At 50.8% G+C, this 27422-nt stretch overlaps 10 protein-coding genes across 10 annotated transcripts; 6 read left to right on the forward strand and 4 right to left on the reverse strand.

The window, feature by feature from the left end:
• Nucleotides 1-326: 326 nt before the first annotated feature.
• On the reverse strand, nucleotides 327-2588 carry BROUX77_002096 (uncharacterized protein; the record flags this gene model as incomplete). Its single annotated transcript, XM_073746598.1, has 3 exons — nucleotides 327-426; nucleotides 501-2088; nucleotides 2159-2588. 3 exons carry the CDS (start codon nucleotides 2586-2588, stop codon nucleotides 327-329), a joined length of 2118 nt encoding a protein of 705 aa, XP_073607178.1.
• A 1369-nt stretch (nucleotides 2589-3957) lies between these two features.
• BROUX77_002097 (uncharacterized protein) lies at nucleotides 3958-4587 on the forward strand (the record flags this gene model as incomplete). The annotated part of the gene is made up of 3 exons (XM_073746599.1): nucleotides 3958-4039; nucleotides 4125-4253; nucleotides 4313-4587. The coding sequence occupies 3 exons, from the start codon at nucleotides 3958-3960 to the stop codon at nucleotides 4585-4587; spliced, it is 486 nt and encodes a 161-aa protein (XP_073607179.1).
• Nucleotides 4588-5342: 755 nt separating this feature from the next.
• Nucleotides 5343-6777, forward strand: BROUX77_002098 (uncharacterized protein; the record flags this gene model as incomplete). The annotated part of the gene is made up of 3 exons (XM_073746602.1): nucleotides 5343-5522; nucleotides 5604-5963; nucleotides 6025-6777. 3 exons carry the CDS (start codon nucleotides 5343-5345, stop codon nucleotides 6775-6777), a joined length of 1293 nt encoding a protein of 430 aa, XP_073607180.1.
• Nucleotides 6778-7853: 1076 nt separating this feature from the next.
• Nucleotides 7854-8138, forward strand: BROUX77_002099 (uncharacterized protein; the record flags this gene model as incomplete). Its single annotated transcript, XM_073746603.1, has 1 exon — nucleotides 7854-8138. The coding sequence occupies one exon, from the start codon at nucleotides 7854-7856 to the stop codon at nucleotides 8136-8138; it is 285 nt and encodes a 94-aa protein (XP_073607181.1).
• Nucleotides 8139-8900: 762 nt separating this feature from the next.
• Nucleotides 8901-11155, forward strand: BROUX77_002100 (uncharacterized protein; the record flags this gene model as incomplete). Its single annotated transcript, XM_073746604.1, has 5 exons — nucleotides 8901-8966; nucleotides 9393-9926; nucleotides 10335-10794; nucleotides 10852-10944; nucleotides 11004-11155. 5 exons carry the CDS (start codon nucleotides 8901-8903, stop codon nucleotides 11153-11155), a joined length of 1305 nt encoding a protein of 434 aa, XP_073607182.1.
• A 198-nt stretch (nucleotides 11156-11353) lies between these two features.
• Nucleotides 11354-12349, reverse strand: BROUX77_002101 (uncharacterized protein; the record flags this gene model as incomplete). The annotated part of the gene is made up of 2 exons (XM_073746605.1): nucleotides 11354-12179; nucleotides 12252-12349. The coding sequence occupies 2 exons, from the start codon at nucleotides 12347-12349 to the stop codon at nucleotides 11354-11356; spliced, it is 924 nt and encodes a 307-aa protein (XP_073607183.1).
• A 1277-nt stretch (nucleotides 12350-13626) lies between these two features.
• Nucleotides 13627-16100, reverse strand: BROUX77_002102 (uncharacterized protein; the record flags this gene model as incomplete). The annotated part of the gene is made up of 2 exons (XM_073746606.1): nucleotides 13627-15948; nucleotides 16080-16100. 2 exons carry the CDS (start codon nucleotides 16098-16100, stop codon nucleotides 13627-13629), a joined length of 2343 nt encoding a protein of 780 aa, XP_073607184.1.
• A 2608-nt stretch (nucleotides 16101-18708) lies between these two features.
• BROUX77_002103 (uncharacterized protein) lies at nucleotides 18709-19566 on the forward strand (the record flags this gene model as incomplete). The annotated part of the gene is made up of 1 exon (XM_073746607.1): nucleotides 18709-19566. The coding sequence occupies one exon, from the start codon at nucleotides 18709-18711 to the stop codon at nucleotides 19564-19566; it is 858 nt and encodes a 285-aa protein (XP_073607185.1).
• A 781-nt stretch (nucleotides 19567-20347) lies between these two features.
• On the reverse strand, nucleotides 20348-22828 carry BROUX77_002104 (uncharacterized protein; the record flags this gene model as incomplete). The annotated part of the gene is made up of 5 exons (XM_073746608.1): nucleotides 20348-20994; nucleotides 21058-22325; nucleotides 22390-22434; nucleotides 22499-22626; nucleotides 22691-22828. The coding sequence occupies 5 exons, from the start codon at nucleotides 22826-22828 to the stop codon at nucleotides 20348-20350; spliced, it is 2226 nt and encodes a 741-aa protein (XP_073607186.1).
• Nucleotides 22829-24904: 2076 nt separating this feature from the next.
• BROUX77_002105 (uncharacterized protein) lies at nucleotides 24905-27377 on the forward strand (the record flags this gene model as incomplete). The annotated part of the gene is made up of 2 exons (XM_073746609.1): nucleotides 24905-26005; nucleotides 26079-27377. 2 exons carry the CDS (start codon nucleotides 24905-24907, stop codon nucleotides 27375-27377), a joined length of 2400 nt encoding a protein of 799 aa, XP_073607187.1.
• Nucleotides 27378-27422: the final 45 nt, after the last annotated feature.

The following is a 27422-nucleotide window of genomic DNA, read 5'->3' on the forward strand; positions in this document are numbered from 1 at the left end:
ATTGTAATATGCATTGTTTTCTAGATTTCTTTTGCTACGCGATAGAATCGTTCGGTTCATAAACAAAATATGCACGTCTAGTCGAGAGGCAGCTTTGGCTTTCATTGCGTGTCACAAGCATCACGAGACTTGAAAAAAAGAAAATTAGTATGTGACATTCGGCCATTGATTTCCACGTTTGAAGCTATAACCCCCAAGCAACCAGAGAAGTAAAAAAAAAAAAAAAGAAAAAAAAAAGATGCATAGGAATAAAATTTGACAAACAGAGTCTGTATAGGTAGATGGTAATAGTAATAGAAACAAGTAAGACATAGACATTGGTGCATTTATAGACGCGCCTTCTCGGGCGTGTTGTTGATCTCCTCGTACATGGCGGAAATTTGTTCCTGGAAAGCCTTGGCGGTCTGGGGGCGCTTGAGCTTGAGTCTAGAAGACGGGAGATGGACAATCAGTAACAAGATTCAACAGAAGGAAAGAAAAAAAGGAAGGATAGCACTTACGTAGGCGTCAGCAGATCGTTTTCGATTGTGAACGGATCAATGTCGAGGTAGCAGCCGCGCACACGCTCAAAGCTGTTGAACTTGGCTTTGCGGCCAATCTGGTCGAGGGTCTTGAGCATCTCCCGCTTGATAACCGGATCCTGGATTGCGGCGCGCAGCGCAGGCAGGTCGGTGGGCGTGATGTGGCGTTGGAGGTGCTTGGAAGCGAAGGGGGCAAAGGTCACGGGGTCGATGCCGAAGATGCCGACCAGTGACGACTGCATGGGGTCGCCGTGGACGTAGGCGGATACAATCAGGTTTGTGCTGCCCATGTAGACGTTTTCGATGCGCTCGGGCGAGATGTACTCACCCTGGGCCAGCTTCAGGACGTTCTTCTTACGGTCGACGATCTTGAAGCGGCCAAGGGAGTCAACTTCGGCAATGTCGCCCGTGTGGAACCAGCCGTCGGCATCGATTGCCTTGGCAGTCTCTTCAGGGTCTTTGTGGTAGCCAGAGAAGATGCAGGGGCCACGGAGGAGAAGCTCACCCCGTGGGTTAGGCTTGTCAGAGGCCAGGTACTCCATATCCGGGACAGACTCCAGGCACACCTCCACACATGTAGTAGGCGCACCAATGTTGCCAACGGAAAAGTCATCGGGCATTTGTACCGTGGCAACGGCATACGACTCGGTCAGACCATAGCCCTGGACGAACTTGTTTCCCAGGGCAGCGCGGAGGAACTGCTGCACCTCAGGGTCCAGCTGGGCACTTCCACTGACCATGAAGCCGCACCGGCCCAGACCAAGAGCAGCTGTGACCTTGGGGGTCCAGATGCGGTCGAACAAGAAATGTCTGTTGGAAGCACTGCCGTTGGTAAGCTTCATGTTGGCCCTCTTTGTCTCAATGACCTTGCGGGAAAGCGCTCCCTTGACACCAGGGGCTTGAATAGTAGCGGTGCGCAGAGCAGAATTGAAGCGGTTGTAGAGCCGTGGGACACTCATAAAGCCAGACGGTTTCAACAGCTTCATATCATCCACAAGGGCTGTCACATCGCCATGAAAATATCCGACCTTGGCACCCGAAGCCAGAGCTGTAGTATCGACCATGCGACCATATATATGGGCCAATGGCAGATACGAGATATGGGTGTCGCCAACCTTGACATTGTCATTGGCCTGAGCACCAGTAATGCCAGCGACAGCATTGCGGTGGGTCAAGACAACACCCTTGGGGATTCCAGTAGTGCCGGAGGTGTAGTTGATGGTAATGAGGTCGTCGGGGCCAGGAGGACGCATGGGCCGACCAGACTGAGCTCCTATGGCCTCAACGTCACGCATATCGTAGATTTTGATGCCATGAGCAGTAGCGATGTTGTTAAGGATGGATAACATGGTCATGTCGGACTGCTCACCCGCTTCTAACGAGTCTAACGAGATGATGGTCTTGAGTTTGGGGAGGCGACTGGCAAGGCTTAGGAGAGCCGGGATATGTGGCAACGAGCACATGATGACGGGGATTTCGGCATGGTTGATGATGTACTCGGTAGTCTCGGGGCCAAGGGTTTCATAGAGCGACACGGAAAAGAGCGACTGCGAGATGATGGCGAGTTCTAAAGGGGAGAATCGTTAGCATGACGTTATGCAAATCAAAGATGTTTGGTTCAGCGTCTGATAACTTACCAGCAATCTGCCACTCCACGCGATTCTGCGACCAAAGGCCGACGCCATATGTTGAGTTGGGATCGACACCAGCAGCCTGCATGACCTCGACAATGCCAGCGCCGAGATTCTTGCGGCGCTCCAGAACCTCGCCAAACGTGAGCCACGCATACGAGTTGTCCCATGTGCGCGTTTCGCGGTTCCACGGCCGATTTCCGAGACAACTGGCCGAGAGCTGGCGTCGCGCAGCATTCTCAAACAGATCGTGAGTGGTGCGCAGATCGGCGTTGTAGGTCTCGAGGAGACCGGTTTCGCGGAGGCGCCAGTGGCGGTACACAGCCGACCGGTTCTCGCGCTCCGATCCGGGGATCGCGACACCGTGAGGCTGGCCGGGCGGAGGCGTCAGGGCCAGGTCCTTCCGCAGAGCAGCCATTTGGGCACCGGAGACCATGGTTGTTTGAGGGCTATTCGACATTACGCACAGCGAGATAAATTGCGGGTATTGATTGAGACTCGGAAGGGTCGAGGTGATAAATGGCAGCGTTAGAGATTGCGCTCACGAAGAAATGAGGCAGAAACAAAAATCTGGCCAGTCGCAAGGAGGTAGATGTACCAAGGTTGGAGGTGTTGATGGCAAAAAGAGCAGTCACGGCCAAGCGTGGTAGTTGCGTAGATTGATGTCGCAGTCGGCGTTGTGGGTACTGGGGGAAGCGAACAGGTAGTTGCAGTTCTTGGTGCTGGGTTTATGCGTACAGCGACTGTGTAGCTGTATCAGGGCAAGGAATTAATTCAATGGCTGGAAAGACGGCCAGGGAAAGCTGATGGGATGGGCAAAGCGTGCAGGACGAGAGCTTGGGCTTGTTTATTGTATATGTAAGAGCATGCTGCAGGCTGTCTCTACCTTTCAATCATTTCTATACTTTGCCTTAACGACTCCAACGACACCTGCCAAAAACATCGACAGTGCTTGTGTGCAGTTACGCCAAACTGGCCGAGGTATGGGTTCCTTCCCTCTCTTTAGCGTCCTCGGTTCGGGTTTCTTGCTTTCTGGGGAAGTTTGTAGCGTCGCCAGGGAAGGTACCTCACGGAACCGCTGGAGCTACTAAAATTACAGTGCCGCTGCCGTATCCTCAAAGGTACTGCGCTCTTGGCGGTACATTTCCCCACAGACTTGTACCCCATAGAAACCGGGCCTGGCGTAGTTTCCGTTTGGAGTAAGCTGGCTTGCCATGAGCAGACGGGCAACAACTTATTCACTACTGGCAGTAGTCAGGGAAATTTCACCTCGGCAAGTTGTTTTGCTTTTTCCCCTCCGCTGATTGGACGATTTCGCGTTGGTCCCTTGGCCTCCTGGCACATGCCAAATCTTTTTTAATGGCGCACATGTTCGGATGCAGTGTGAGCTATCTAGGGTTAGAATAGGGTTATACATTGTCCTTGGCTGCCCAAAGATTTCCTCTGTAGCACAAGAGTCGATGGCCTGTCTTATTTTACATGGCGAAATGTATGTCAGATGTGACAGCCGGCAGCACTGGCACGTTCGATCGGCGCTTCAAGAAAGGGGCCATGTTTCTTGCCATGGCAGCGGGATATGGAATAGCCTGTTCGACTTCTCTGCTTCCAACAGAAAACTTGAAGACATGAGACGCCGGATAGTGTTAGTGTTTCAGTCTGGATGGCTGTTGCTTTCCTCACACAAGCCCTATGATATATGTAGTCCATAGCATTGTGAGAGGCCGCTGGCGTGCTGCCAACCGGAACTCTCATTCTTTATTCACATAGTTATACACAGTGAGCTGGCCTTACTATCGTCTTCCCATATGGTCTCTGGAGCTGCCTCTTGGATTCTGCGCGGTCTTCAGGCTGTCATAGCCTTGACAGTGTTGATTCTGGCTATGATCGGTATGTCCTACATGCAACAACTATCACGCTCCGGTGAGGAGACTTGATTCTGGGGTTCGATTTACTGACTGGGCGATGCCTTCAGTTTCTCGGTTTTACAACACACAAACAGATTTCTCGGCACCCTCACAAGTCAACTTTCTTATATTCGTGCCGCTGTTCTCCTTTATATCGTTGGTGTATCTTGTAGTAATTCCCAAGATCGCTCCTCGAGGTAGGCCACAGACAAACTAGACCGGTGCACTCCAAGTGTAAATGGCTAACCCCAAGAAGCCTCGCATCCCTTTGCGGCTTTTGTCGTTGAAGGACTCAACGCGTTGTTTTATTTTTCCGGCTTCATTGCGCTTGCAGTATTCATATCGCGGCTTTCGTTCTGCGTAGGCTCCATTTGCACCACGGCCCGCATGGCGGCAGTCGGAGGTGGCATCGAGTTCGGGCTGTGGACGGCATCAACAATTGCCGCTTCGAGAGCTGCATTTGGCTGGACTTGGAAAGCTCAGAGATTGAACTCAGAGCCAGCACCCACGCCGGCAATGGCTCAGGCCTAGTAGGGCGTTGGGGAGGATACCAAAGGAGGGAGGGAACACTATATAAAGATGAGGATGTGGCCGGCATCGGGCCTTTCCTGCATATCCTTTTCTTTGATTCCTGTGCCAAAACATATGTATGTACAGTCTTGTCTGCGGAGTTAAAACGAGCAAACCATTAGCACAAAACAAAGTTTAATACGGACCGGGAATTTAGCAGATTCCGCCACTACTACCAATACAGACAGCGCCCCTCAGACTTGCCGCGCTTCTATTGGCCTGAACCACCAGAGCCCCCCATCCACATACAGCCATGTCGTAATTTCGCAAGCCGTTCCTGATCTTGCGTCTTAAGGATCGATTTGACAGGCGGCCTGGATTCGGGATCAGGGCTATGGCGTGCTTCCAGGGAAGTCCAAGGATCCCAACAACACCCCCACTTTGACTTACATAGTCCCGAGCCTACACGCGGAATCGCCTTGCATCGCCAGCAATGGGCCAGAGAAGCAGAAAGAAAGAAGAGCCAGACTTGGGCTACGGGCCGGTTCGATGTGACAGAGCGATGTCGCCATAGCATAGATAATTTCAAAGGGAAGCAAAAGAGGGCCATGTATGTGTACACACAGAAAAAATACGACTAGCACACAGATGACAATGTCCAATATAAATCAGGCTGTGTCCGTGGGGTGACCTCTCCTTGTTCCTCGTCTTACTTGTCTTTGGTCCACAGCCAGCCCTGTTTGTTTTCTTGTCTTTATTAACCAACCTTCTTCAACATGTCTAGCCAAAGATTCGAGACTCTGCAGCTCCATGCTGGCCAGGAGCCCGATCCCACCACCGGTTCGCGTGCTGTTCCCATCTATGCCACCACCAGCTATGTATTCAAGGACTCTGCCCACGGTGCCCGCCTGTTTGGCCTGAAGGAGTTTGGCAACATCTACACCCGCATAATGAACGTGAGTTTGTTCTTTGCCCATGCCCATCTGCTGTCGGCTTCCTGGTGCAACAGCTACTGACATGACCTGCCTCTTTTATAGCCCACGCTGGACGTGTTCGAAAAGCGCATTGCCGCCCTCGAGGGTGGTGCTGCTGCTCTGGCCACTGCCTCCGGCCAGGCCGCCCAGTTCATTGCGCTGACTACCCTTGCGCAAGTCGGTGATAACATTGTCTCGACCTCGAACCTGTACGGCGGCACTTACAACCAGCTCAAGGTGCTACTGCCCCGCTTCGGCATTACAACCAAGTTTGTCACCGGTGACAATGCCGAGGATCTGGCTGCTGCTATTGATGACAAGACCAAGGCTGTGTACATTGAGTCCATTGGCAACCCCCGCTACAACGTGCCCGACTTTGAGGCCATTGTGAAGGCTGCCCATGCCAAGGGTGTGCCCGTCATTGCAAGTAGACATCTATCCGGACCGGGCTCAAATGAGGTGGTCTTTGCTAACTCCCAACAAGGCCGATAACACCTTTGGTGCTGGTGGCTACTTCTGTCGTCCTATTGACCATGGTGTTGACATCGTTGTGCACTCAGCCACCAAGTGGATTGGTGGCCACGGAACCACCGTCGGTGGTGTCATTGTTGACAGCGGCCGCTTTGACTGGGGTGCAAACGCTGCCCGTTTCCCCGACATGGTCGAGCCTTCTCCCGGCTACCACGGCCTCAAATTCTGGGAAACATTCGGCTCTCTTGCTTTCATCCTCCGCGCCCGGGTTGAGATCATGCGCGACCTGGGAGCCTGCCAGAACCCCTTTGGCGCCCAGCAGCTGCTGCTCGGTCTCGAGACGCTGTCGCTGCGTGGCGAGCGTCATGCCCAGAACGCCCTAGCCCTGGCCAAGTACCTCGAGGCTTCGCCGTATGTCAGCTGGGTGTCGTACCCCGGCCTGGAGAGCCACGGCTCGCACGAGATTGCCAAAAAGTACCTGCCCCGGGGCTTCGGAGGCGTGTTGAGCTTTGGCGTCAAGGGTGGTGGTGCGCAGGGCTCGCAAATCGTCGACAACTTCAAGCTGATTTCCAACTTGGCCAATGTTGGCGACTCCAAGACTCTGGCTATTCACCCGTGGACCACGACCCACGAGCAGCTGGATGATGAGGAGAAGGTTGCGTCGGGTGTCTCAGAAGATCTGATCCGCATCTCAGTCGGTACTGAGCACATTGATGATATCATCGCTGACTTTGAGCAGTCCTTCAAGGCTGTTTTGTCTGAGTAGAGTTTGGAGGAGAGAGGGCATGAAAAAGGGAAAGTCTAAGTAGACCCATTTGACATGACGGAGTTTTGGGGATTGTTACATACCATGATTTTAACGCTTGCTACATAATATTAAAAGTTATTGTAATGAATGACTGATCAATTTTGTTAGTTTCCCCATGCCCATGCTTAGGGTTATCAGGGTCTAACATCGTAGCTATCTCCAACATGGTTGACGCTGGGAAATCAAGCGGCGATTACATCTAGTGTGGTTTCAGACGAGCTCTCACAGTCCTCATACAAAACTTGCTCGGCGCGTAGTATAACGGCTACTGCATGAACAAAAAATTCCCGATGGACTATGGACTTGGATTTCGCGGATAAATAGATGGCCTTTCCTCGCCTCAATGTGCGGACGCAGACTCAGACTCAGATAGCCAGACATCATTCTACATCTTCATTCTTGACTCGATTCACAATTCTTCCTCGATTCACATCGCCCCCTAGTATCCAAAATACTAATAGGTTATTGTGGTGATTTTACATGAGGAATAATTTATTGAAGAAATTTTCTAAGAGGAAAATAGGACTAAATGCTAAGTGGTATGAGAGACGGGGTCACGTGGTGTGGCTGAGTGGCTGGACTGACATGTCACTACAACAGTTATGAACCCGGAGTCGTTTATACTACGCTCAACTCCCCCCTATACGTTTTGTCGAAACTCCTAGATCTCGATACAGCGTTAGTACCTTCTGCCGCGTTCCTTCAGCCTCAAAAGATCGTCACACTAACGCTGTTCACATCGTGTCTGCCCTTCCCAAAGTCCTTGAACATCTGTGTTTGACTTTGAAGGAGTCCACAAGAAACGAATCAGATTCAGAAACCTCTCCGGAACTTCACCCTCGATCCTGTACTTTGCCAAATACACTTCCCGTGCTACCTCCCTCTGTTATTTTTCACATTTACACCTTCGTGAAAATGGACGCTACTCAGACTTTTCTTATTCAGGCTCTCAGTATCCCTATCCCTACCGAGGGGCCATCGAAATCCTCCACCGATCGGACCGCATCATATACAAGAAGTGGCGCGCTACTTGCATGGACATCGCGCGTGACTATGGTGTCAGGGGCTATATTGAGACGCCTATGAACACGGAAGAGTCAGAGCTCACCAAGGAGTACACTGGGAAACTGGCGGCTGAACGCGCCAAGTGCATCTTTGAGTTCTATCTGGATCCCGAGTTCCCCGAGATCGTCATCCCGAACTTTCACGGCAAAAACGCCCGACAGATCCTCAGGGAACTAGACAACCATTTTACTTCCGACATCCATGAGATAGTCTCTCTATACTGGGAGCTCGAACAACTCATTATCAGCTGCTGATCCATGGATCCCGTTGTCTATTCTCAAAAACTCCTTTTACTTGCTGAAAAGCTCAGTGCCGTAGGCATCGTAAAACCCAAGGCTGAACTCGTCGGCATGATCGTCGCTGCCGGTCAACGCGTCAGTCCCATGTGGTATTCCAACACCCGTGCGATCCTGGACCCGTTGAAAATGGAAAACTGGCCCGAGCCGATGATCTTAATTCAAACCATGGAGAGTTTTGTCACTCAACCAGTTCTTTCCCAAGAATTTTCTCAGGCACTGGCCACAACAAGTCCTGAGAAGAAAAAGAAGAAGAAGTGCTCTCGCCACCCTCGCGGCAACCACAGCGATAAGAGTTGCAGAGTAAACCCGAAAAACCAGACCTAGTCCAAGCCCTCGGACTCCGGGAAACCCAAAAACATCAACCTCGGTAACAGCGTTGCGCTGTTTGCACCTATGGTTATCAACAAGGTAGAAGGAGATCCGCCTCATCCCGATCTCTGGTTTGTAGACTCCGGTGCATCTTTTCACATGGCCGGTGACCGTTCCATTCTCTTCGACTATAAATCCACTGAGGCCTCTCTCATCCAAGGTTTCGGTGATGTCCTTCACGCTTGAGGACAGGGTACAGTCAAGATCAACACACGCACCTCACTCGGTACAAAACTTTAGCTCTCCCTACAGAATGTTCGGTATGTTCAGGGTATCCCAAAGAACCTCATTTCGACCTCCGAACTTTGACGACACGGCGTTTACTTCGAACAACGCCATCCTGCGCTCATGGGTCCTCACTCTGAGAAGGAACTCGCCATGGTGCGCCCTCTTCACGGGGTGTACTATCTAGTTGTACGTGCTGTACAAGCTCCGACCCTTCAAAACGCGCCTCTGGCCTTGGGAATCGTTGCCCCCAACAGGCCTCAAGATGTAATAGCTTCGGCTTCGGCCTCGGCAAAGCTCTCTCTCTGGCACCGACGACTGGGCCACCTTCATCCAGCAACTATCAAAAAGGTCGCTTCCGTTGTTAAGGATCTTCAAATCTCTGAAGAAGACCTCCAATCTGGCGACAAGTGCTCAGCCTGCTAGAAAGCCAATCCGCCGAGTCGGCCTTTTCCGTCTAGGCCCGACACTCGCACGCAAAAATTGGGAGACAAAGTACATGCGGATCTCATGGGTCCCGTCGACCCGCCGTCACCTGAGGGTTATCGATACGTTCTTCTTGTTGTCGATGATGCAACCCGATACGTCTGGACACGCCTTCTAACGTCCAAACAGGCTGCCAAGGTACTTCAGCAAGTACCAAACGTGCTGAGAACACGTTTTAACTCGAGTATCAAAGCTTTCCATGTTGATGGGGGCGCTGAGTTCACCCAAGTACTAAAGACCCTCGAACAACACGGCACAGAGATCCGGGTAACCACACCCTACTCTCCTAGCTCCAATGGTCTCGCTGAATGCTGGAACGGAACCGTCACTTCCCGTGCCCGTGCCATAATCCAAGACGCCAATCTTCCTCTCAATTTCTGGCCTCACGCTTTTCGCCTCGCTACACACATCGCAAACCGTCTGTCCACCAGGGCTAATAAGAAATCGATCACCCCGTTCGAAGCCGTTTACGGTTTCCCTCCTTCTGTTGGACACTTCGTTGCCTACGGTTCCGCTCTTGAAGTTCAAATTCCCGAACCCAAACAGCAGAAGTCACAGAAGATGAATGCACGAACGACGCTCGGAATTTTCCTGGGCTACCAAGAGGACACTATTTACAGAGTGTACCTGATCGATGAAGCCAGAATCGTGTCTGCAGGTTCTGTACGCTTCGATAAGACAGAATCGCCAACGTTAACGTCGGTAACAACAGGCCCTACCACAGGTCGAGTTCCAAACACTGACAACGCCAACCTTCGCCGCACACGAAGGGGCGAATCCTCCAATAATCCCACCTCACATGTGCTTCCTTACCACTACTCCCCAGTATTCAATATACTAATAAATTTGTCTTGTCGAGATTGTGATTGAAAGTGTGAAGCAAGTGTATATAGACCAGTAACCCTAGAATAAGTTCTAGAGTTAACCCTAAACAAGAGAGCCCCACATTTTAGCTCACAGCATCATCAGCCACCTATCGTCAACTCTCAGCTTCCATACCTTTGATGATAGACACAGCATAGCTTCGCCCACTGTGATACATCACCGATTTCTTTGACAGCTCATCCTTAGCTTATACATTTCTCGAAAATGCGCGTCGTATCCATATTAATAGCCGCACTGGCTTCTCTGGCGTCGGCAACCGCCTCGGCCAGCGATACAATCTCGACCTCGCTTCTTTTCACCGTGCCAGCCAGCCAGGCCCTCGCCAACCCGAACGTCCTGCCGCCGTCAACACACGCCACGCTTTCTGCGCCCGGAAAGCGCTTATCGGCGCCACTCTCAGTGTCCAATACTTTTGTGTTCCAAAACGTGACTCCCGGCTCGTACTTGGTTGATGTCCACTGCGCGTCCCATGGGTTTGCGCCGTTGCGTGTAGATGTTGATGCTACGGGCCAGCTAGTTGGTGCGTGGGAGACGTACCGCGGCAACGAGTGGGATAACAAGGGCGAGGTGGTTCAGGGCTTCCAGGCGGGCAGACTGGAGATGCGTGTGCTGGGCCAGCGGGGATTCTTTGTGGAGAGACCCAAATGTAGGTTGACCAGAGAACAGAGGAAATATGGGATTTGTAACTAACCATGTCCTCTAGTTTCTGTCCTTTCGCTCTTCAAGAACCCCATGATCCTGATGGCCATGGTGTCGTTGGCAATGTTCATGGGCATGCCCTACCTCATGGATAACCGTAAGTTCCATGTCCTGCCACCGAACCTTGGACACCATTGAGACTAACCAATCGTGTAGTGGACCCCGAACTCCGTGCTGAAATTGAAGACCGCCAGAAGAATGGCGGTCTCCTTGGAGCAGCCATGTCTGGTGCTGCCGGCGCTAATGCCTCGGGTGGTAATAAAGACAAAGCTATTGGGTATGAAAACTCTGGCGGCGTGCGCAGATGAGAGAAAGGGGACTTGGCTTAGAGTGCTTGTATAGTTAGCTACCAGAGACAATGGGTTGTCGTTTATGTTGACACGGGCCAAGAAGCACACGGCAAAGCTACATGGGACCGCTTATTGGGCTTTGTTGAAACAAAACAATGTCGTGACTATTTATGCAAACGTCTGTGTGAAATCTAATACTATCACGTCAAATATATTCTAGAAGTCAAAGTCACCGCCTCCAAAATCACCACCGCCAAAGTCATCATTCTGCCCATCCATGTAGCCCTCTGCATAGGCTTCGTTCTCCTCATGGTCTATGGCACCAGCTATCAAAGCACCACCCAGCAAACCGGCACCGACACCCATCGCCGCACCACCCATCTTGCCCATGCCTCCGCTCTTCTTTGGCGGCGCTTGGCCATAGTACCCGCCCTGCGGGGGGTATCCGCCATATGCCGGCTGTCCGTAGCCCTGGGGAGGGTAGCCGCCGCCGCCATGGCCCTGCTGGGGATAGCCACCGCCGTAGCCCTGCTGGTGTCCGCCGCCGTGGCTGCTATGGCGACCGGCAAGGCTGCCTAGCAGACCGCCCAGACCTCCAGCAGCGGCGGCTCCGCCGGCACCACTGTGCTTGCCAGAGGCTTTTCCCAGGAGCTTGCCCATCAAGCCGCGCTTTTCCTCGCCGCCGGCATTCACGGGCGTTGAGCTGCTGCCCGGCGTGGCGTTGTTGTAGGATGCAGCACCACTTGTACTGTCGTAGTTGGGGTTCGCTCCGGTGCCACCGTAGTTGGGGTTTCCACCAGCGGTACTGCTGCCATGATAGCGTGCGTTTTCTTCTTCTTGGAGGCGACGGGCGAGTGCCGCATCGTCTTCATGTTGATTTGAAGGCGTGTCGTAGGGGTTCTTGGCGTCATTGGGCACAGGCTGATTGTGGTTGGGGGCATAGCCGGGAGGAGCAGCAGGAGGGGGAGCTTCACCGGGCGGATAGGCAGGCTCAGTAGGTTGTTCCCACTGAGATAGTTTTGTGTGAAGGTTAACGTAGAACCTACAGCATGCGGCAGTAGAAAGTTAGCACAACAGACGCAATAAGAGCTTGTCAAGTAAAGAAGAAACTCACCATTGTTTGTACTGTTCGTTCCACCGAGCCGTCCAACCAGGGGGCACTTGAGGCGCCTGGGGAGGGGGAGGCCCGGAAGGAGGGGCAAAGTCAGCCATGACAGAAGTAGAGGCTATTTGAGGAGGTTGAAGAAGAGGGCAAGCCAAGACAAGAACACAAAAGACAAAGAAGAGCTGCTGAGCGGGTGTGTTGTCTCAGTAAACAAGAAAGAAATAACCAAGACAAGGAGCTTATAAAAGAAGAGAGGGGAAAGGAGTTGGATCAGTGATTAGTCGATGGGGGTTGGTTAATCAGGTATTTCTTTATATAGTTATGTACCAGCCCGGAGGTGGAGGTGGCTACAGCAGGACAAAAGCTGAAGTGCAAGCTGGCCCAACAAAGTGCCTGATGAAGGTAGAATAGTAAGTGATATGTAGCAAGGGATTAAAGTAACTAATGGAAAATAGACGTGTTGTCTGGGGGGCTCTACTACATGGCGGCTGTTGGTTCCGACTTATATCACGTTTGTTTCGTCTTGGGGCCTGCGTCGCCGGAGGCCGCCCTCTGTTGCACAGCCCTGGTTCTGGGAGCTTCCCCCGACACACATCCGCCAAGTACTGCCCCCCCTCTCGCCAAAGATCGAAAACGAATCACCTTGTGGCTGAGTTCCGCGCTCTCGTCCGCGCATGAAGCGTGTTTGGAAAACAACCAATCACTCCGACTTAAGACTTTCCCCTGATTAGGCGTATGTGCTAGCTTCGCGCGGTAACCGTAACAGCTAACCCGCATACTGCCTCTAGCGTGCTCAGTAGAGCCATGATGTCATCGGGAGCCAAGCAAGAGGACAGTAAGTAGACACACATTTCCGCACAGCCCGGAGGTTGTCTCTAAACGCATATCCAAACCAAGGCGTGGAGCACCGATCCACACATATTCTCCACGCGGGAGCCAGGGTTTTGACATTACGCATGTGGGCAGCAGAAAAAGGCTTGGCTTTGGGTGGAAACGTGCTGCCAAGACTTGGTCTCCCGTCCTTGCACCATCGGGGTCTTTGATCGACATTGCACCTGCATTTCCATGGTGATAAAGTCAAACAAGTCAAGTCAATTCAAGAAACAAAACGCCTGGGAGGGACAACCATCCACAAGAGCATCAAAACAAAGAAACAGTAGACTCTTGAATCAGCCTGCAGCACAAACAACCCCGAATATAAGCAAATTTGTCCCATCTTGTTGCGATGTATACAGAGAGAAAGCACACGTCCCCGTCATTCTATAGCCACAATGGGAACGAAAAACATATACTGCCTCAGCCACAACGGAATCGCAAGGCAGACGAATACCGAGATACACGAGGCAACCTAGTACACTCTCTGGCTTACCTCATGGCTCCCCGTCTATGGGTAACCTTCCTCTTCGGCTCTACGACGTCCACCAAACAGGTAGGCGGCCTCCATGCAGTAGGCCCCGACGCCATTCTGCATGCGTCGCTCGCTTCCGTAGCAAACAACCACGGCATCAACAATGTTGCCAAGGATACTCTCCATTGAGCCCATGACAGAGTAGCCAATAAAACTGGCCACTAAACCAACTGTGTACGCGTAGAGCGAACCTCTTACAACGCCGGTCCCATCAGGCTTCTCGATTGCGAGTTGCCGCGACGTAACAACCCATCCCGCAAAGCCCATGACAATCGCCATAATAAAGCGCGAGGCGTGTAGAAGCATCTTGGATAGACGGTATGGCACAAGGCCACTGTGTCGTGGGCCGTCGGTTGGGGTGTTGAAAACACGTGGGGTCAGCGTTGCAGTTGGTGTTTGAGGACCTAGAAACTCCATCGAAGATAACCCCCGGGCTGATATCACCAGATTTTGGGAGTGAATTCCAGCATAGGTTATAGTAAGGGGGTTCGTTAAAGCCACCACCGATGTAGGCATTATCATGTTGGCCATGCGCTGGATGATAAAAGATAATCGTGCGGGCAGAAAAAGAATCGGCATCCTAATCATTCGGGCTAGTAGAGTTGACTGGCTGATAGTACCAAAGATTGTAGTAAACGCATGATTAACAGCCGCCTTCACTACTTCCTGTGATGGTGTCACGGGGATTGCATTCCGGTGAAAATACCACTGCGACACAGTAGCTGCCGAAGTCGCGCGATGTACCTCGTTGATGATAGATACTGTCCACATGTACATGAAGACAAACCATCCACCAAGCCACCATGAAGACCCTTTAATGATCCACTGAGCCTTGGTCATAGACATGTATCCATCAAGAAAGATGCGTGAAAACATGGTCAGCCAGACCCATGACCAGACAACAATGACGCCAAGGCTGACGAGGCCAACGGTCACAAGAGCCGAGTTCACGCGAAGGATGCGTGAAGAGAACTCCAAAATTTTAATAGCTTGGTGTATCGAGTGCCGTCCTTTGTACACACAATACACCCATAAACAAGCTGCCGCAAGTGGTACTGATGATGCCCAACGCATGGCCCTTTCTTGCATCCCGCCGCGGCCATGAAAACTAGAAATGAAGGGATACATGAAGAACGACACTGATAATATCGGCATGCCAACTACAATAAGCAGTACCATGGGGCGAACAAACGACTGCAATGCTGCAAGCCATACTAATGCTACCATGATGGCTAACACAGTGTCGACCGCAAGCATGTACATAGAGCCTCTGAGAGTTGTATATATGGTATCGCCGATAGGATGAGAGCTATCTGGAGCCGAGGTATGTAGCCAGACTAGAAAATAAGTGGAAAGCATACTTGCTACCATGATTAGATAGAGCCAGGCAAAGAACTGATCATGCTTGAACAGCTCCGACTCAGCAGGAGAGGACAGGATAACAACATCCTGAATACGGGATTCCTCGATCTCGGACTCTCCAAAGACCGGTTGTTGCCGGAAAGAAGTATGAACATTTGCTTCGCGTCCATCTGTGTCATTGAACCTTTGAAATGGCGCTGGGCTATTGTCAAAATCATGACCCATGAGAGATGCGGGTGGATCATCGTCGTTAATGAGTTCAGAATCGAGACCAACATTGACCATGCCGCCTTTCGCAGATAACGCCTCCGTGTCCGATGTTATGTGTTCGCCCTCTTCGTTGATGATGCCATGTTGTTTCGTCTGTCTGGGTTGTAAGGTATTATGTCGACTACCATGCCAGCTGCTCTTTAATCCTCGGCGGAAAGAGCTCTGGAAAACAGGTGTTTGTTCGTCAGGCTCGTTGCTGTCGTGGTAGTCGTTGGCCTCGTGATCGTCGGCAAATGATGACTGAGCGCCCCGGCTCTGGTCTAGTGATATGTTGCTGGCGTCACCTTCAGAGCCCATGCTTTCAGCAAGTTTGCTGGCGGCAGCGACTCGCCTGGAACGTTGGAGAGCATATAGATCGGCGGCATCACGGCCTTGGTCGTCATCGTCGTCGTCTTCTTCTTGAAATTCGTTGTAATGACTGTGGAAAAGGGGTGCTTCTTGCTGTTGGGCTAAGCGAGTGCTGAAAGCCAGTGGACCAAAACGAGAGTTGCCAGTATTCCCACCGGTTTGTTGATACGAGGTGCCGGCGGGACGATAGGGCGAAAGGAAAGGGCGGTTATTTGTAGTTGGGCGTGAGGACTGTCGCCCAACATCAGCGCCTGGGCGCGACGACGACTCAGGATCGGGGTTAGTTTGGCCAACAAAGGTGGACGCTTTTATTTGGCTCTGGGCCAGGAATTTGGATGCGTCTATAGTTGTAGATATGTTAGTAACATGTGGGAATGGCGCTTAGAGGGATAAGAGATGGGCTAGGTCGGCTGGTGATGAGATGGTGGGCGCGGTCGGTGAGTGGGGACAGGCTGATCGATGACGTACATTCAGAAAACATCGTGGGCCTCGATGGTGTGGGCGGAAAAGATGGACTTGGGCGGGTTTTCGGTCGCGATTTCTGTCGCTGTTTATCTCCTGAATACTGGCCTGGTCGTCACTGGCCGCCAAGATGACAGAAGAAATCTTGAATTTTCGCAGAGAAATTTTGGTTTCTGACAAGCGGTCACTGTTTAAGAAGAAATCCACTTGGGTCGGTTGTGCTGACGGAAAACGGGGGTTTTAGCTGCCAAACTGCATGCATGCGACCAGCCAGAAACGAAACAAAACAGGGCCAGGTCAGGCGTGCGTGAGCAAAGTCGAAAGCGACCGTCAGACTAGAGTGTAGCCAGAATGTATTTGAGCTGAACAGGGCCCAGTAGTAGGAAGAGCGAGAGGAGAGCGCAAGATGGGCGAGCAAAGGACTATCGCAAGATTGCGGCAATGGGCAGAAAGTTTGTAGGAGGAACAGGCTTATGACGCTCGGTAGGCAGGATATGACGCATAGCACAGGTTTACGCGGAGAGAATGTCTGGAAGCAGATTTGTACAACTCAGCGTCTCTCTTAATAGTGTCCTGCTGGTGTGCGTGGAATTATGCGAGCATCCATGTGGCTAGGTTGAAATGGGAGGAGATTTGCAGACTAATAACCCAGTTGACTACCGAATGTTCTTCTAGCTTGACTGATGCAAACCAGATTCAGAGCATGTGACTGTAGAGGCTCTGGAGATTTAGTGGTGGTATCAGATCGGGGGGGGGGGGGTGTTCGAAAGAATATAGGGCGGGATTTTAGGTAGGCGAGCACGGACGTTTAATTGGGCGACTGGGTCGGTGGTAGCAGAAAAAGGAATGGTGCAAGTCTTGGGAGATAAGTCGGTCAAGGGTACAGCGAACGAAACGCTAGCTGGCTGAGAGGCTCACGGTCTTGAGACGAGGCTGGAGGCTAGAAGCTAGAGCGTTGGTTGGTTGGTTGGTTGGTAGGTTGGAATAGAGAAACAGGTTATATGCCACGTTGAGATGAAAGAAAAGAGAAGACCGAAGATAGAAGACGGCATCTTAAAATTAAGGCATCACTAACTGATGCGGAAGGAAGTGAGTCGTCGTGTATGCCGACGTCCAAGAGAGTAGTTGCCGTTACCGTTACCGTACAAGCGGCGCTGTGGTTAAGCGTTTGTCCAAGTATTGTCTATTAGTTAGCTAACTATTGCACATTTGTGCATTTGTACACGCATAAAACCCATGTACACACAAGGCATAACTTGTAGTTGCACAACTTGACAGTTGCAGAGCAGTTAGTTGACGATAACTATAGAGTCAACGAGAAATACAGCTTGCAGCTCAGTCCTTGTATGATCTTGTTATTCCTTTACAGGGAAAATCTGCAAGGCCTGAGCTCGCCAAACAACTCAACTCCAGCATGTGATATGCCCGCATGCGTAAGCATGAGCATGAGAATGAGACAAGGCAAGGCGGCTTATCGTGATGAGATAACCCCTGGCACCGAAAGATATCTACCATCACCCCGGCTTGGCAGGTCGCCAGTCATGAGCCCAGGAGCGACAGCCACACCCACATGATCTCGTCTCACCTGGTCTGGCAGCGCGCCGCGGAGCTGCTCTGTTCCTTCTGGATGAGCTTCCGCCCACTTTTGCATGATTTGCCCTGCTTTGTATTATGTATGTACATACACATGTCCCCTTGAACCGTGCTCTTCTAGATATGTAGGTCTATCATGTGCCAAATACTACCTTGCTCATCCGGACCACAGTTGCTGCGCCCGAATGTCATCATCGATCAGTGCCTGTTATATTAGCCACCGCCCACAAATTCTGCCTCCTTCTTGATTCGACCCGTAGCTTCTGGCTCACCGCCTTTCAGACCTTCGTGGCTACAATTGCCTGCTTGTCTACAAGTGACCTGTTTGCCGCCTCCTTGTTCATTTTCTGCCCTTTCTTTGTCGTTACCGTCGTTTCGCCCCAAGATTCATCCTTCTGCTATCACCAGCGCCTCCGTTTCTACGCCTCTCATCACCTCACATTGCATCCCTTGTATTTTCTGCAGGTTTCTTGCTTGCTCTTTCTTCTTTGTTGTTTCCCTGACGCCGTCGTCGCCTGTACCAGACTCTCGTCACTTCTTCCATTTGCCATACTCATATTACATATCCGTATCGCTAGCTCGCTCTTTTTATCTTCTCTTGTTGCCTGGACATAATATCTCACCTTCAAAATCGCCATCCACTCGCTGGTTCTCGTTACTCTTCCTCCGAGCCGCATTGCATCTGTCTGGGTTGTCTTACCTTCTCTTCAGCTTCGACTTTGTCGCTGCAACTGGTTGGAATAAAGAACACTTCGCATCACTCAAAACAAATCTCCCGATCGACGCTGCCATCAGATTCAACTGTCCTATATTTCGCTTCCCGGTTTCTATTGCTGCCAGGTCTTCTCAATAGCGGCTTAGCTTTTTGGCTTCCGCTTTTCTCATCACGACAGCTTTTTAGCTTGGCTCCATCCGTACGTCGGAGCCAACACTATCCTTGTCTCAACAAATACTTCCGTCGCCATCTTCTTCACAACCCCCAATCAACCTACTCTTCTACTCTCAGCCGACCTATCACCCATCATGGCTTCCTCTGCTCCAGGATGGGACTACATCGCAAAGCTGGTCTGCATAGGCGATTCTGGCTGTGGCAAGTCTAGCTTAACCATTCGTCTCTGCGAAGGCCGCTTCTCCGCCCACCATGATGTGACTATTGGTGTCGAATTCGGCTCACGTATTGTTCCCGTCGGACCGCCTCACAGCGAAACTTGTGCACCGGCACCGCCAGCTAAAGATTCCAAAAAGACCTCTCTCCCAACATCGTCAACATCACATTCTACGAAGACGACGCCAGCTCCTTCATCAGCAACTGGACTGCCAGCACCACCGCTAAAACCAAAATGTAGCACCAAAGCCACCACCGAGCCTCCACTACCTCAAAAGCATATGAAGCTGTCGCTCTGGGATACTGCCGGCCAAGAAACATACAAATCGGTTACACGATCCTATTTCCGCGGGGCTTCTGGGGCCCTTCTTGTCTTTGACCTTACTCGCAAACAAACATTCGACCACGTAACCGACTGGCTTTCAGACCTACGACAAATAGCCGAGCCCAATATCGTCGTTGTGCTTGTTGGAAACAAGGCTGACCTGGCGACTGACGAAGGAGACGATGGCAATGGCAAACGAGAGGTCACCCGCGCCGAGGCTGAAGAATGGGCTCGCTCAAATGATATCCTTGAATACGTCGAAACTAGTGCCAAGAGCGGAGAGAATGTCGAGAATGCTTTTTTGCGTGTCGCCGAGCATATTCATTTGAACATCCAGGCCGGGAAGTATGACTTGAACGACCGCAGGTCCGGCGTAAAAGGACATGCAAGCGCAACGGGGCAGCGACTGGCCATAACAGCTGACCAAGCTGTCAAGCGGGGATGCTGTTAGTTCACCTACCGTATGAGTTCCTTGCCGTGGGGGTAGATGTTATGCACGAATTGCCAGATGCGTGTCGTGTGCCTTGGTCATTTGCAACTTCAGATCGTCATCAGTTGCACTTTCTGCATCTTTTTTTTCTGTTCTTTTTGGATTTCCTGGGATTTTCTTGTCCGTCCCAAGTGTTTCGATGTCTCTTTAATATTAAACTTGGCATGCCCAAGTGATATCACTATATCAAGGCTTGTTTCTGAAGCTTCTTCTGAACTTCTATTTCGTTAACTACGCATATTTACCATTTAAGCCTGGCTTGTTGGATCTTGCCTCCTCAAGCTATAACCCCTCTGGGGGCAGAGCGCGCATTGCATGCATACGGACATTTATACATGCATATTGGCGTGACATGGCTCATGTATCCATCATGCTTACATTACATGTGACATTTTACTCCTCTTTCTGGCGCACGCCTCACGATATCACCGACACAAAAAGAAAATAGAAGCAAAAATACAAATCCAATTATTGAACACACTTACAGCAAGGACACTCCGACTGTTTACAGGTCTAGTGAAATACGCAAGGAAATAAAACCTTTGGCACAGAAGGGCGGGGGGGGGGGGGGGGGGGCCCTGTGCACCTAGAAACAAACAAAAAAAAACATTCCATGAACCATCTAACCTTGTAGTACCAAAGTTTCCTCAAAGTCCACAAATTGATATGTCCCAAGGCCCTTTTCAGCCTTGAATTGTACTTCGTATGCACAGCAGACGATGTACACTTTGTCATGATTTGCTCAAGCATCAGACATCTTCCAGCGCGAGAACCACCGGAGATAGGCATAGTCTCGGTTAGAGCCCTCCATACCCCAACAGATAGGGATAAAGTAGATGTAGAGGCCAATCGTGGCAATGTACATAGTGCCGTAGACCAGAGCCTGGACAACCTTGCGCTGGTTGCTGAACAGCCAGTCTACCACGAAACCAAAGGACAGGATGGCAAAGTACAAGGCAGGGTAGTAGTGGTGAACGTAGGTCACACGAGCCATAACTACAAAGGGAAGGTAGTGAAGGACCCAGCCAATGATGGGGTAAATGCCAGAGTAGTGAATCTGGTCAATATCCTGCTGCGCAAGCTCCTTGTAGCCGCGCTGCCAGCGGATCAGGTACCAGGCGACGATGAGGCCAACAACAGAAAGAGAAGCAGTGGAGCCCCAGTAGACAAAAGGGTTACCTAGGAGGAAGTACTTGACGGTCTTGTTGTCCCAGCTGCACATACGGAGACCGACATGCAGGAAGGGCCACTGCCACCACTGAGAAGCCAGGTCATCCTGCTTATCAGGGTCAGGGACAAGAGCATTGTTAGAAGTCATCATGGCAACATTCAAGTGAATAAAGTCATGGAAAAAGGGGGAGGTGTATACGGCAGGGTCGCTAGGAGGAACTGTCGCAACGGGTTAGTAAAGGTATATACACAGTATTTTAGAAGCAAAGAAAAAAGACTTACGCTTCTCGTTCGTATGGGCTTCGACGTTCCAGTGAGTGTAAGTATCCTTGGGGTTGTTAGACTTGGTGCAGGTAACCTCAATCTGCTTGAAACCCCACTGGGGCAGGTTAACAGTGCCAGCACGAAGGTAGCAGCCCATCACGGGATGTTTCAGACGGAAGGCAGTAGTTAGAGTACGGACTCTGCTACGGTCACGGGAGGCGACATCGCTGACGACCTCGACCTGCCAGTGGTCCTTGGCATCGCCCACAGTAATGTTGCCGTAGCTGGAAACCTCCTTGTCAGCTTTGGTGATAGGGGCAGAAATATCGTGAGAGTGCAGATTACGGCCAGTCTGGGCGTGAATCAACCGAATAACGGACTTGTCAGCAATGAAGCGAGGCTCCTCTGTTTCATTGTAGTCGGCATCGCCACGGTTGGGGTAGATGAACCAGTCATTGTTGGTGTCCTTGTGGTGGTAGCAAGTAACCTGCTGCTGCTTAGAACCCTCGGGGTAGGTTTGAACGTGAGAATGAAGGAGACCACCACCATATCCCATGTTCTTGATGGTCACACGCGAGCCATAGGCAAGCTCCAGGGGGCTTCCCTTTCCAACGGAAGTGCCCTTGAGGTTGGCCTGGAAAAGAGAGCTCATCTGCGCATCGCCGGGGCCGGAGTTGCTGAGAATAGCAAAGTGAAGAGCAAAAGAAAGCAGGTAGATAAGGAAGGGGACAATAATAAGACCAATAATCCGAGCGGAAAGATGGGCACCAAGAACATGGACAGGCATCTTGCGGTTGCCAAACTTGTTCCACAGATCTTCGGCGGTGTACAGACCAACCATGGATGTGACGAAAAGACCAACCAGCTTCACACTGCAAACGCAGCCGATGCTGACACCAGTCAATAGAAGCCACAGGAACCACTCAGGTTCGAAGCTACGATGGCGCTGGTTGTGGAATTTAGCCCAGCAGAGAACAGTCGAGACAGTTCCGCACAGCAACATGGAGTCCAGCAGAATGAAGCGGCTGATGGTGGTGTAAGAGTTTTCACACAGAACCATGAGAGAAATCAACCAAACAGTAGGACGTTTAAAGTGTAGCTCACGGGCAGTCCAGTAGGCCATTGGGACACAGACAATACCAAAAGCAGCGTTGAAGGCGCGCATGAAGGTGTAGTTGACTTCATCGGGGTACTTTTCACCCGACTTGAACTCAAAGGTCCCGTTGTAACCAGCGAGAACACCGGACAGGCCAACCAGCATCTTGCCCAGAGGAGGGTGAACATCGCTAGAGTGTTGAGTCCCATTAGTTTCGTGTTCGGGACTTTGAGGATTTGAAGGGCAAGACATACAAGTAGTATTCGTTTTTGATATAGTAGGATCCGAACTTTCCAAAGCTACAGAATGACCGTTGTTAGTTGATTGGACGATGAGATAGCAGCCACGGCATGGGAGACTTACTGGGCTTCATCCCAAGTAACGATGTTACTCAGACCAATCTTGTAGAGGCGAGTGAAGCAGGCGAGCGCAAAGAGCACAATCGGGCCCCAAATCCACTCCCATTGGAAGAGAGCGTCAAGAGCGGACTTCTAGAAGTACAGGCTGATTAACATCACGACGGTAAGTCGGGAGCATTTATAGCTGGAACTGTACCTTTGGGGCTAGCTTCTTCTTGTCGTCAACAATGGGAGTGCCAGCAGCGGCAGTCTGGCCCTCAGACTGGACGGGTCTCCTTCTGAGACCCTCGGCCAGGTCAGCGCCTGACGCCACGGCAGCATTTTCGCTAGCCATGACGACTGGATATGTGTATGGTGTGGGCGATCAACGCGATGTATTGAGGGTCGGGGAGTCGAGGCCAAGGTGTTTGTTCGTGGTGGGAGAGTCGGATACGTGTGGGCGATTGTGGCGCGATGCGGAGGGGAATTAGAAAGAAGGAGTACGTGTACTTGTATGTACAAGAAGAAGAGAAGGCCAAATGAATGAGCTACCAAAGGAAACTCAGCTCAGATGCGTGGGCGAGAACACACAAGGACAAGGGAGTGGGGAAAAAATAAACGTGTAAAAGAAGGAGGAAGGGGAAACGCGGCTGAAGCTCTTAGCTCAATTGGCCTTTAGGTTAGGAGACACTGGCCACGCTGTCTACATGTACAACACCCGACAGCACCAAATCTCGAGCTACTGGATTACTAGAAAAGCGATAGTTCAAGGGCAAATTGACAGGGAAAAGAGCACATGGAAACCATTTGTTTAGCAATTGGATTTTACAGTGGCACAGAAAGCTGCAGCTGTGTAATCAGCAGCCAATTGGGCGGCCAAGCTGTTCCTTTCTTCACAAGCCGGGCAGCTGCTGGACGGTCAGCCTGTGGATGTATTTCCGTATAAATAAATAGTGGATGTCCTCGTACCCGTGCTATATGTACTGTGCCTGGTCTGGCTGGGCCTGTGCTGGGGGCTAGCTCCAGAGCAGTGAAACGCCTGAAATGGCAAACAGCTGCAGCTGCGTGACAGAAGTGACAATGCAACAAATTCATGTGCAGCATGTTGTAACTATGCAATTCCCAGCAGACCAAAGGTCACGTCGAGTAATGATGCTACTCCCAGAGACCCCCAGATACCCATTACCGCCTTTGCGTAACTGGTTGTGCAGGTTGACCTGACCTATAGTTACTTGTTCTTAAATGTTCTAGAGTTATCGATGGCATTGATGCTGAAAATACCACCTTGCTGCCCTGTAGATATATCCGGGGTTGATTGATATGTTGATCGATTGGGATGGTCCAGAGAGTTGAAGGTGTTGTTGTAATGGCACCCCGAGCCCGACGTAGTTCGGTGAGTATGGTGGGTGTCGACATACATTACATAAGCCACTTCCCTGCTTACCGCCGACATACAGGGATGGCAGTAACTGAATTCGATCCGTTTGCGTGTCACAGCCTCGCAGGATTACCCGAGGTGTCTATACACCAACCCTGAATATCAGCAATCCGCATGCCAGCCGAAGACTGCTCGTCTGCCAGCTGCCAGACTCTGCGTTTCTGGGCCCACAAACAGGCGTACGTATCCCTGTAAACATAAACCTTGCACAGCATGTGATATTACTGGAACAGCCAGCCAGTCCTCAATACTCTAGAACTATTCCTTGAAGCTCTCCGTCTCCGGTCTCAGGTAGCTTTCAGGACTAGTTATATGTATGAAGAATCCGATGGCACAAGCTCCTCTTATTAACTGCGCTATACAGCCAGAGTAGGCCGCTCAAGACATACATAGTATAAAGCACACGTCACACACTATGTCCAAGGCCCCGTATCCTTGGCATTTACCTGCCGCTCCTGTATTCTGCCTCTTTCTTTGGCTTGTTGTTCCTCCTATTGTTCCATCAAATCCAGCTTCAAATTGACGCAATGTCCTTCTTCTACCCACATATTCCTGGCCATGCATTCATACTACATATACACATAACTACACCTACATATGCTGCACACTGGCCCGTTTCACCTCTCATACAACTTTTCCGCCGCATACCGTTAGCATTCAACTCCAAAATCTTTGCTTTCGCACTATCTATATAAATACTCATATACCGATCGTATACCCTCCACTTTTCTTTTCCTCCTCTCTCTCCTTTTGCTATCACATGTTCCCGTTTTCCACCCACCGCCCTTGATCCTGCTGCCAGCCTCGTGTCAGATCTCACCTGTGACGCTTTGTTGCAAACATTCCAAGTCCTTGGGCTCTCGTTTCGCAGCACAAGTCAAAGACACTGGGCTGCTCCCTTTTTTTCTTCATCCCAATATCCTGATCTCCATTTTTGATCTTCGGGGCGTGTGCCGTCTACCCTAACCAAACATCACCTGATCGTCTTGCAAAATGGCATCCTTAGTTTCCGAGTTTATCATCAACCCTGTCCTCAGACAAGCCCGCCGCTTCTCTGAAATTTCCCGTCCATCGGTTGCCGATCTCGGTGGCGAAAACGAAATTTCCCACAAGGACGCGGGCTTGCCTGCTGACTCTCCCGAACATTCTCCGGGATCTGATCCTGGTGTCATCATAGTCGTCGATGATTCTCCAAATTCGGAATCGGTATCTGCTTCAAATCAATTACCTTCCAATATCATTCAAACCGACGGTCAATCAACACCTTTGCCGCCCATACATGCTGATGGCGCCAGGTATAATCATATTGCAGCTCAGGAAACCCGCATTCCAGACAACATGTCAGAGTCTTCTTCAAGGCCTTCTTCTCCCCTTTCCATGGAGCTGCAAGGAGTTTGTGATCTAGAGGAGCGGGAGCTACCTGACGATGATGGCATGGCGGGGATGCGCATGCGCATTCGCGAGATTCAAAACATGGACATATCCACTTGGGAAAAGGGCCATCTTCTTCACCAAACCCTTATGAAAAGCCATCTAGATGCCAAGGCATTATGCTCATCTGGGCAGTCAGCCTCTGGCTCCTCAAATGGGACACAGACATGGCAGGTCCAGAAAACTCTGGCTGTTGGATCGCCGTTGTCAGTTGGGCCTCTTTCTACATCACTAGCTAGCCTCAAGTTCTGGAGCAACGGAGACGAGGTTGAAACATTTACCTTGACCGAGAAGGACATCACCCCTACCTTCCACACCCCTTCCGGCGAGGAAGAAGCATATATTGGCTGCAAACACTACCGCCGCAACATCAAGCTCCAGTGCTCTACCTGCAATAAATGGTACACATGTCGACTTTGTCACGATCATCACGAGGATCACGAGTTAAATCGCCGAGAAACAAAAAACATGCTTTGTATGACGTGTGCTTGCCCTCAGAGGACCTCTGACACTTGTGTCAACTGTGGCACTTCTGCAGCTAGCTACTATTGCAGCATTTGCAAGCTTTGGGAAGATCGTGCAAACAAGCCTATATATCACTGCAATGAATGTGGCATCTGTCGGAAGGGCCATGGCTTAGGCAAGGACTTCTTTCACTGCAAGGTTTGTCTTCATCTTTACTGCCCCCTCTCACTTCTTCTTGACCTTTGACTAACCACCTTATTCCTTTCACTAGACCTGTAATGCGTGTATTAGTACGTCCATCCAGTACTCCCACAAATGTATCGAGCGTGCAACAGACTGCAACTGTCCCATCTGTGAGGTTTATCTCTTTACGTCTCGCAAGGCTGTTGTTTTCATGGAGTGTGGCCATAGCATCCACAGGACGTGTCATGATAAGTATCTAGCCTCTGGTAGCTACAAGTGTCCGCTCTGCAGCAAGGCCATCATCAACACCGAGGCTTTATTCCGATCTATAGATCTTGCCATTCAAAATCAGCCAATGCCGGAAGAATATGTCGACACCCGTGCGCTAGTCTTCTGTCATCAATGTACCACACGAACCACCGTTCCCTATCATTGGCTAGCACTAAAGTGTGGACTCTGCCTTTCCTACAACACAAGCCATATCGAAACTATCAACGCACCCGGTGCCACCCAACGGCACATAGAGTCAACAGCAACACCAAGGCAAAATACTGATAACACAGGAGAAGTTTCAGAAATAGCACTTGGTCAAGCTCCACCGCCTCTTCCAGACCAGGTTACGGAGACAGTTGGGCAGATAAGACAGGCACCAATTACAGACATCCAGGCTGCACTTGTACAACAGGCGATAGTTGCCCGTTCTTCTGCGTTGAGATTCGTGGAAGATCCAGTCTCGCCATCTAGCGATGAGGATAATTCCCCTGAACTCTGCGATGAAATACAAAATTCAGAGTCACCAACTTCGGACGCGGTACCAAATTCAGCCCAGCCTATTCAGCCCATTCAGGAACTCAATGCCGATGGTGTTGAGCGGTTTTTGCAGCAGTTTGACCAAGACCTTGACCAAGATATCCTACATTTCTGGGACAACGATGACGATGACGATGACAACAACAATAACAATGGCCCATCCACTGTTGTTGGATCCCTCACTCGCAATGCACTGAACACTTTACAGCAAGCCATCCACAATAATCTACTTGACAGCAACGATCCTGCTGGTGTGGCAAGAATGACAAGAAACGCGCTGAATTCGTTCCAGCAAGTTCTTCAAAATAGACTTGACAATGATTCTGACGACTCCAGCGACGAAAGTCTGAGGAGAAACACACTGACGATACTGCATAATGCACTCCATGGCAATGTAGTTGATAGTGATGAAGAAGAAGAGGAAGTATCCCCATCAGTTGAAAGAGAGCCAGGCCAAGTCGGGTTTGAGCGTGATGATGATGAGGAACAAAATGGCGATGATGCCAGTAGTGCTGCAGACTCCCTTTTTGCATATGAAGATCCTGAGACCGACTTTTTTCTTCCTGGCCATCGATAGAGGATGTCCATGGGCCGTCTCTGGATAGGCTTTTTATCATGTTCC

Source organism: Berkeleyomyces rouxiae (assembly GCF_048999995.1).
Source record: "Berkeleyomyces rouxiae strain 22BRR77 chromosome Unknown BrBRR77_ptg000002l, whole genome shotgun sequence".
NCBI lineage: Eukaryota > Fungi > Ascomycota > Sordariomycetes > Microascales > Ceratocystidaceae > Berkeleyomyces > Berkeleyomyces rouxiae.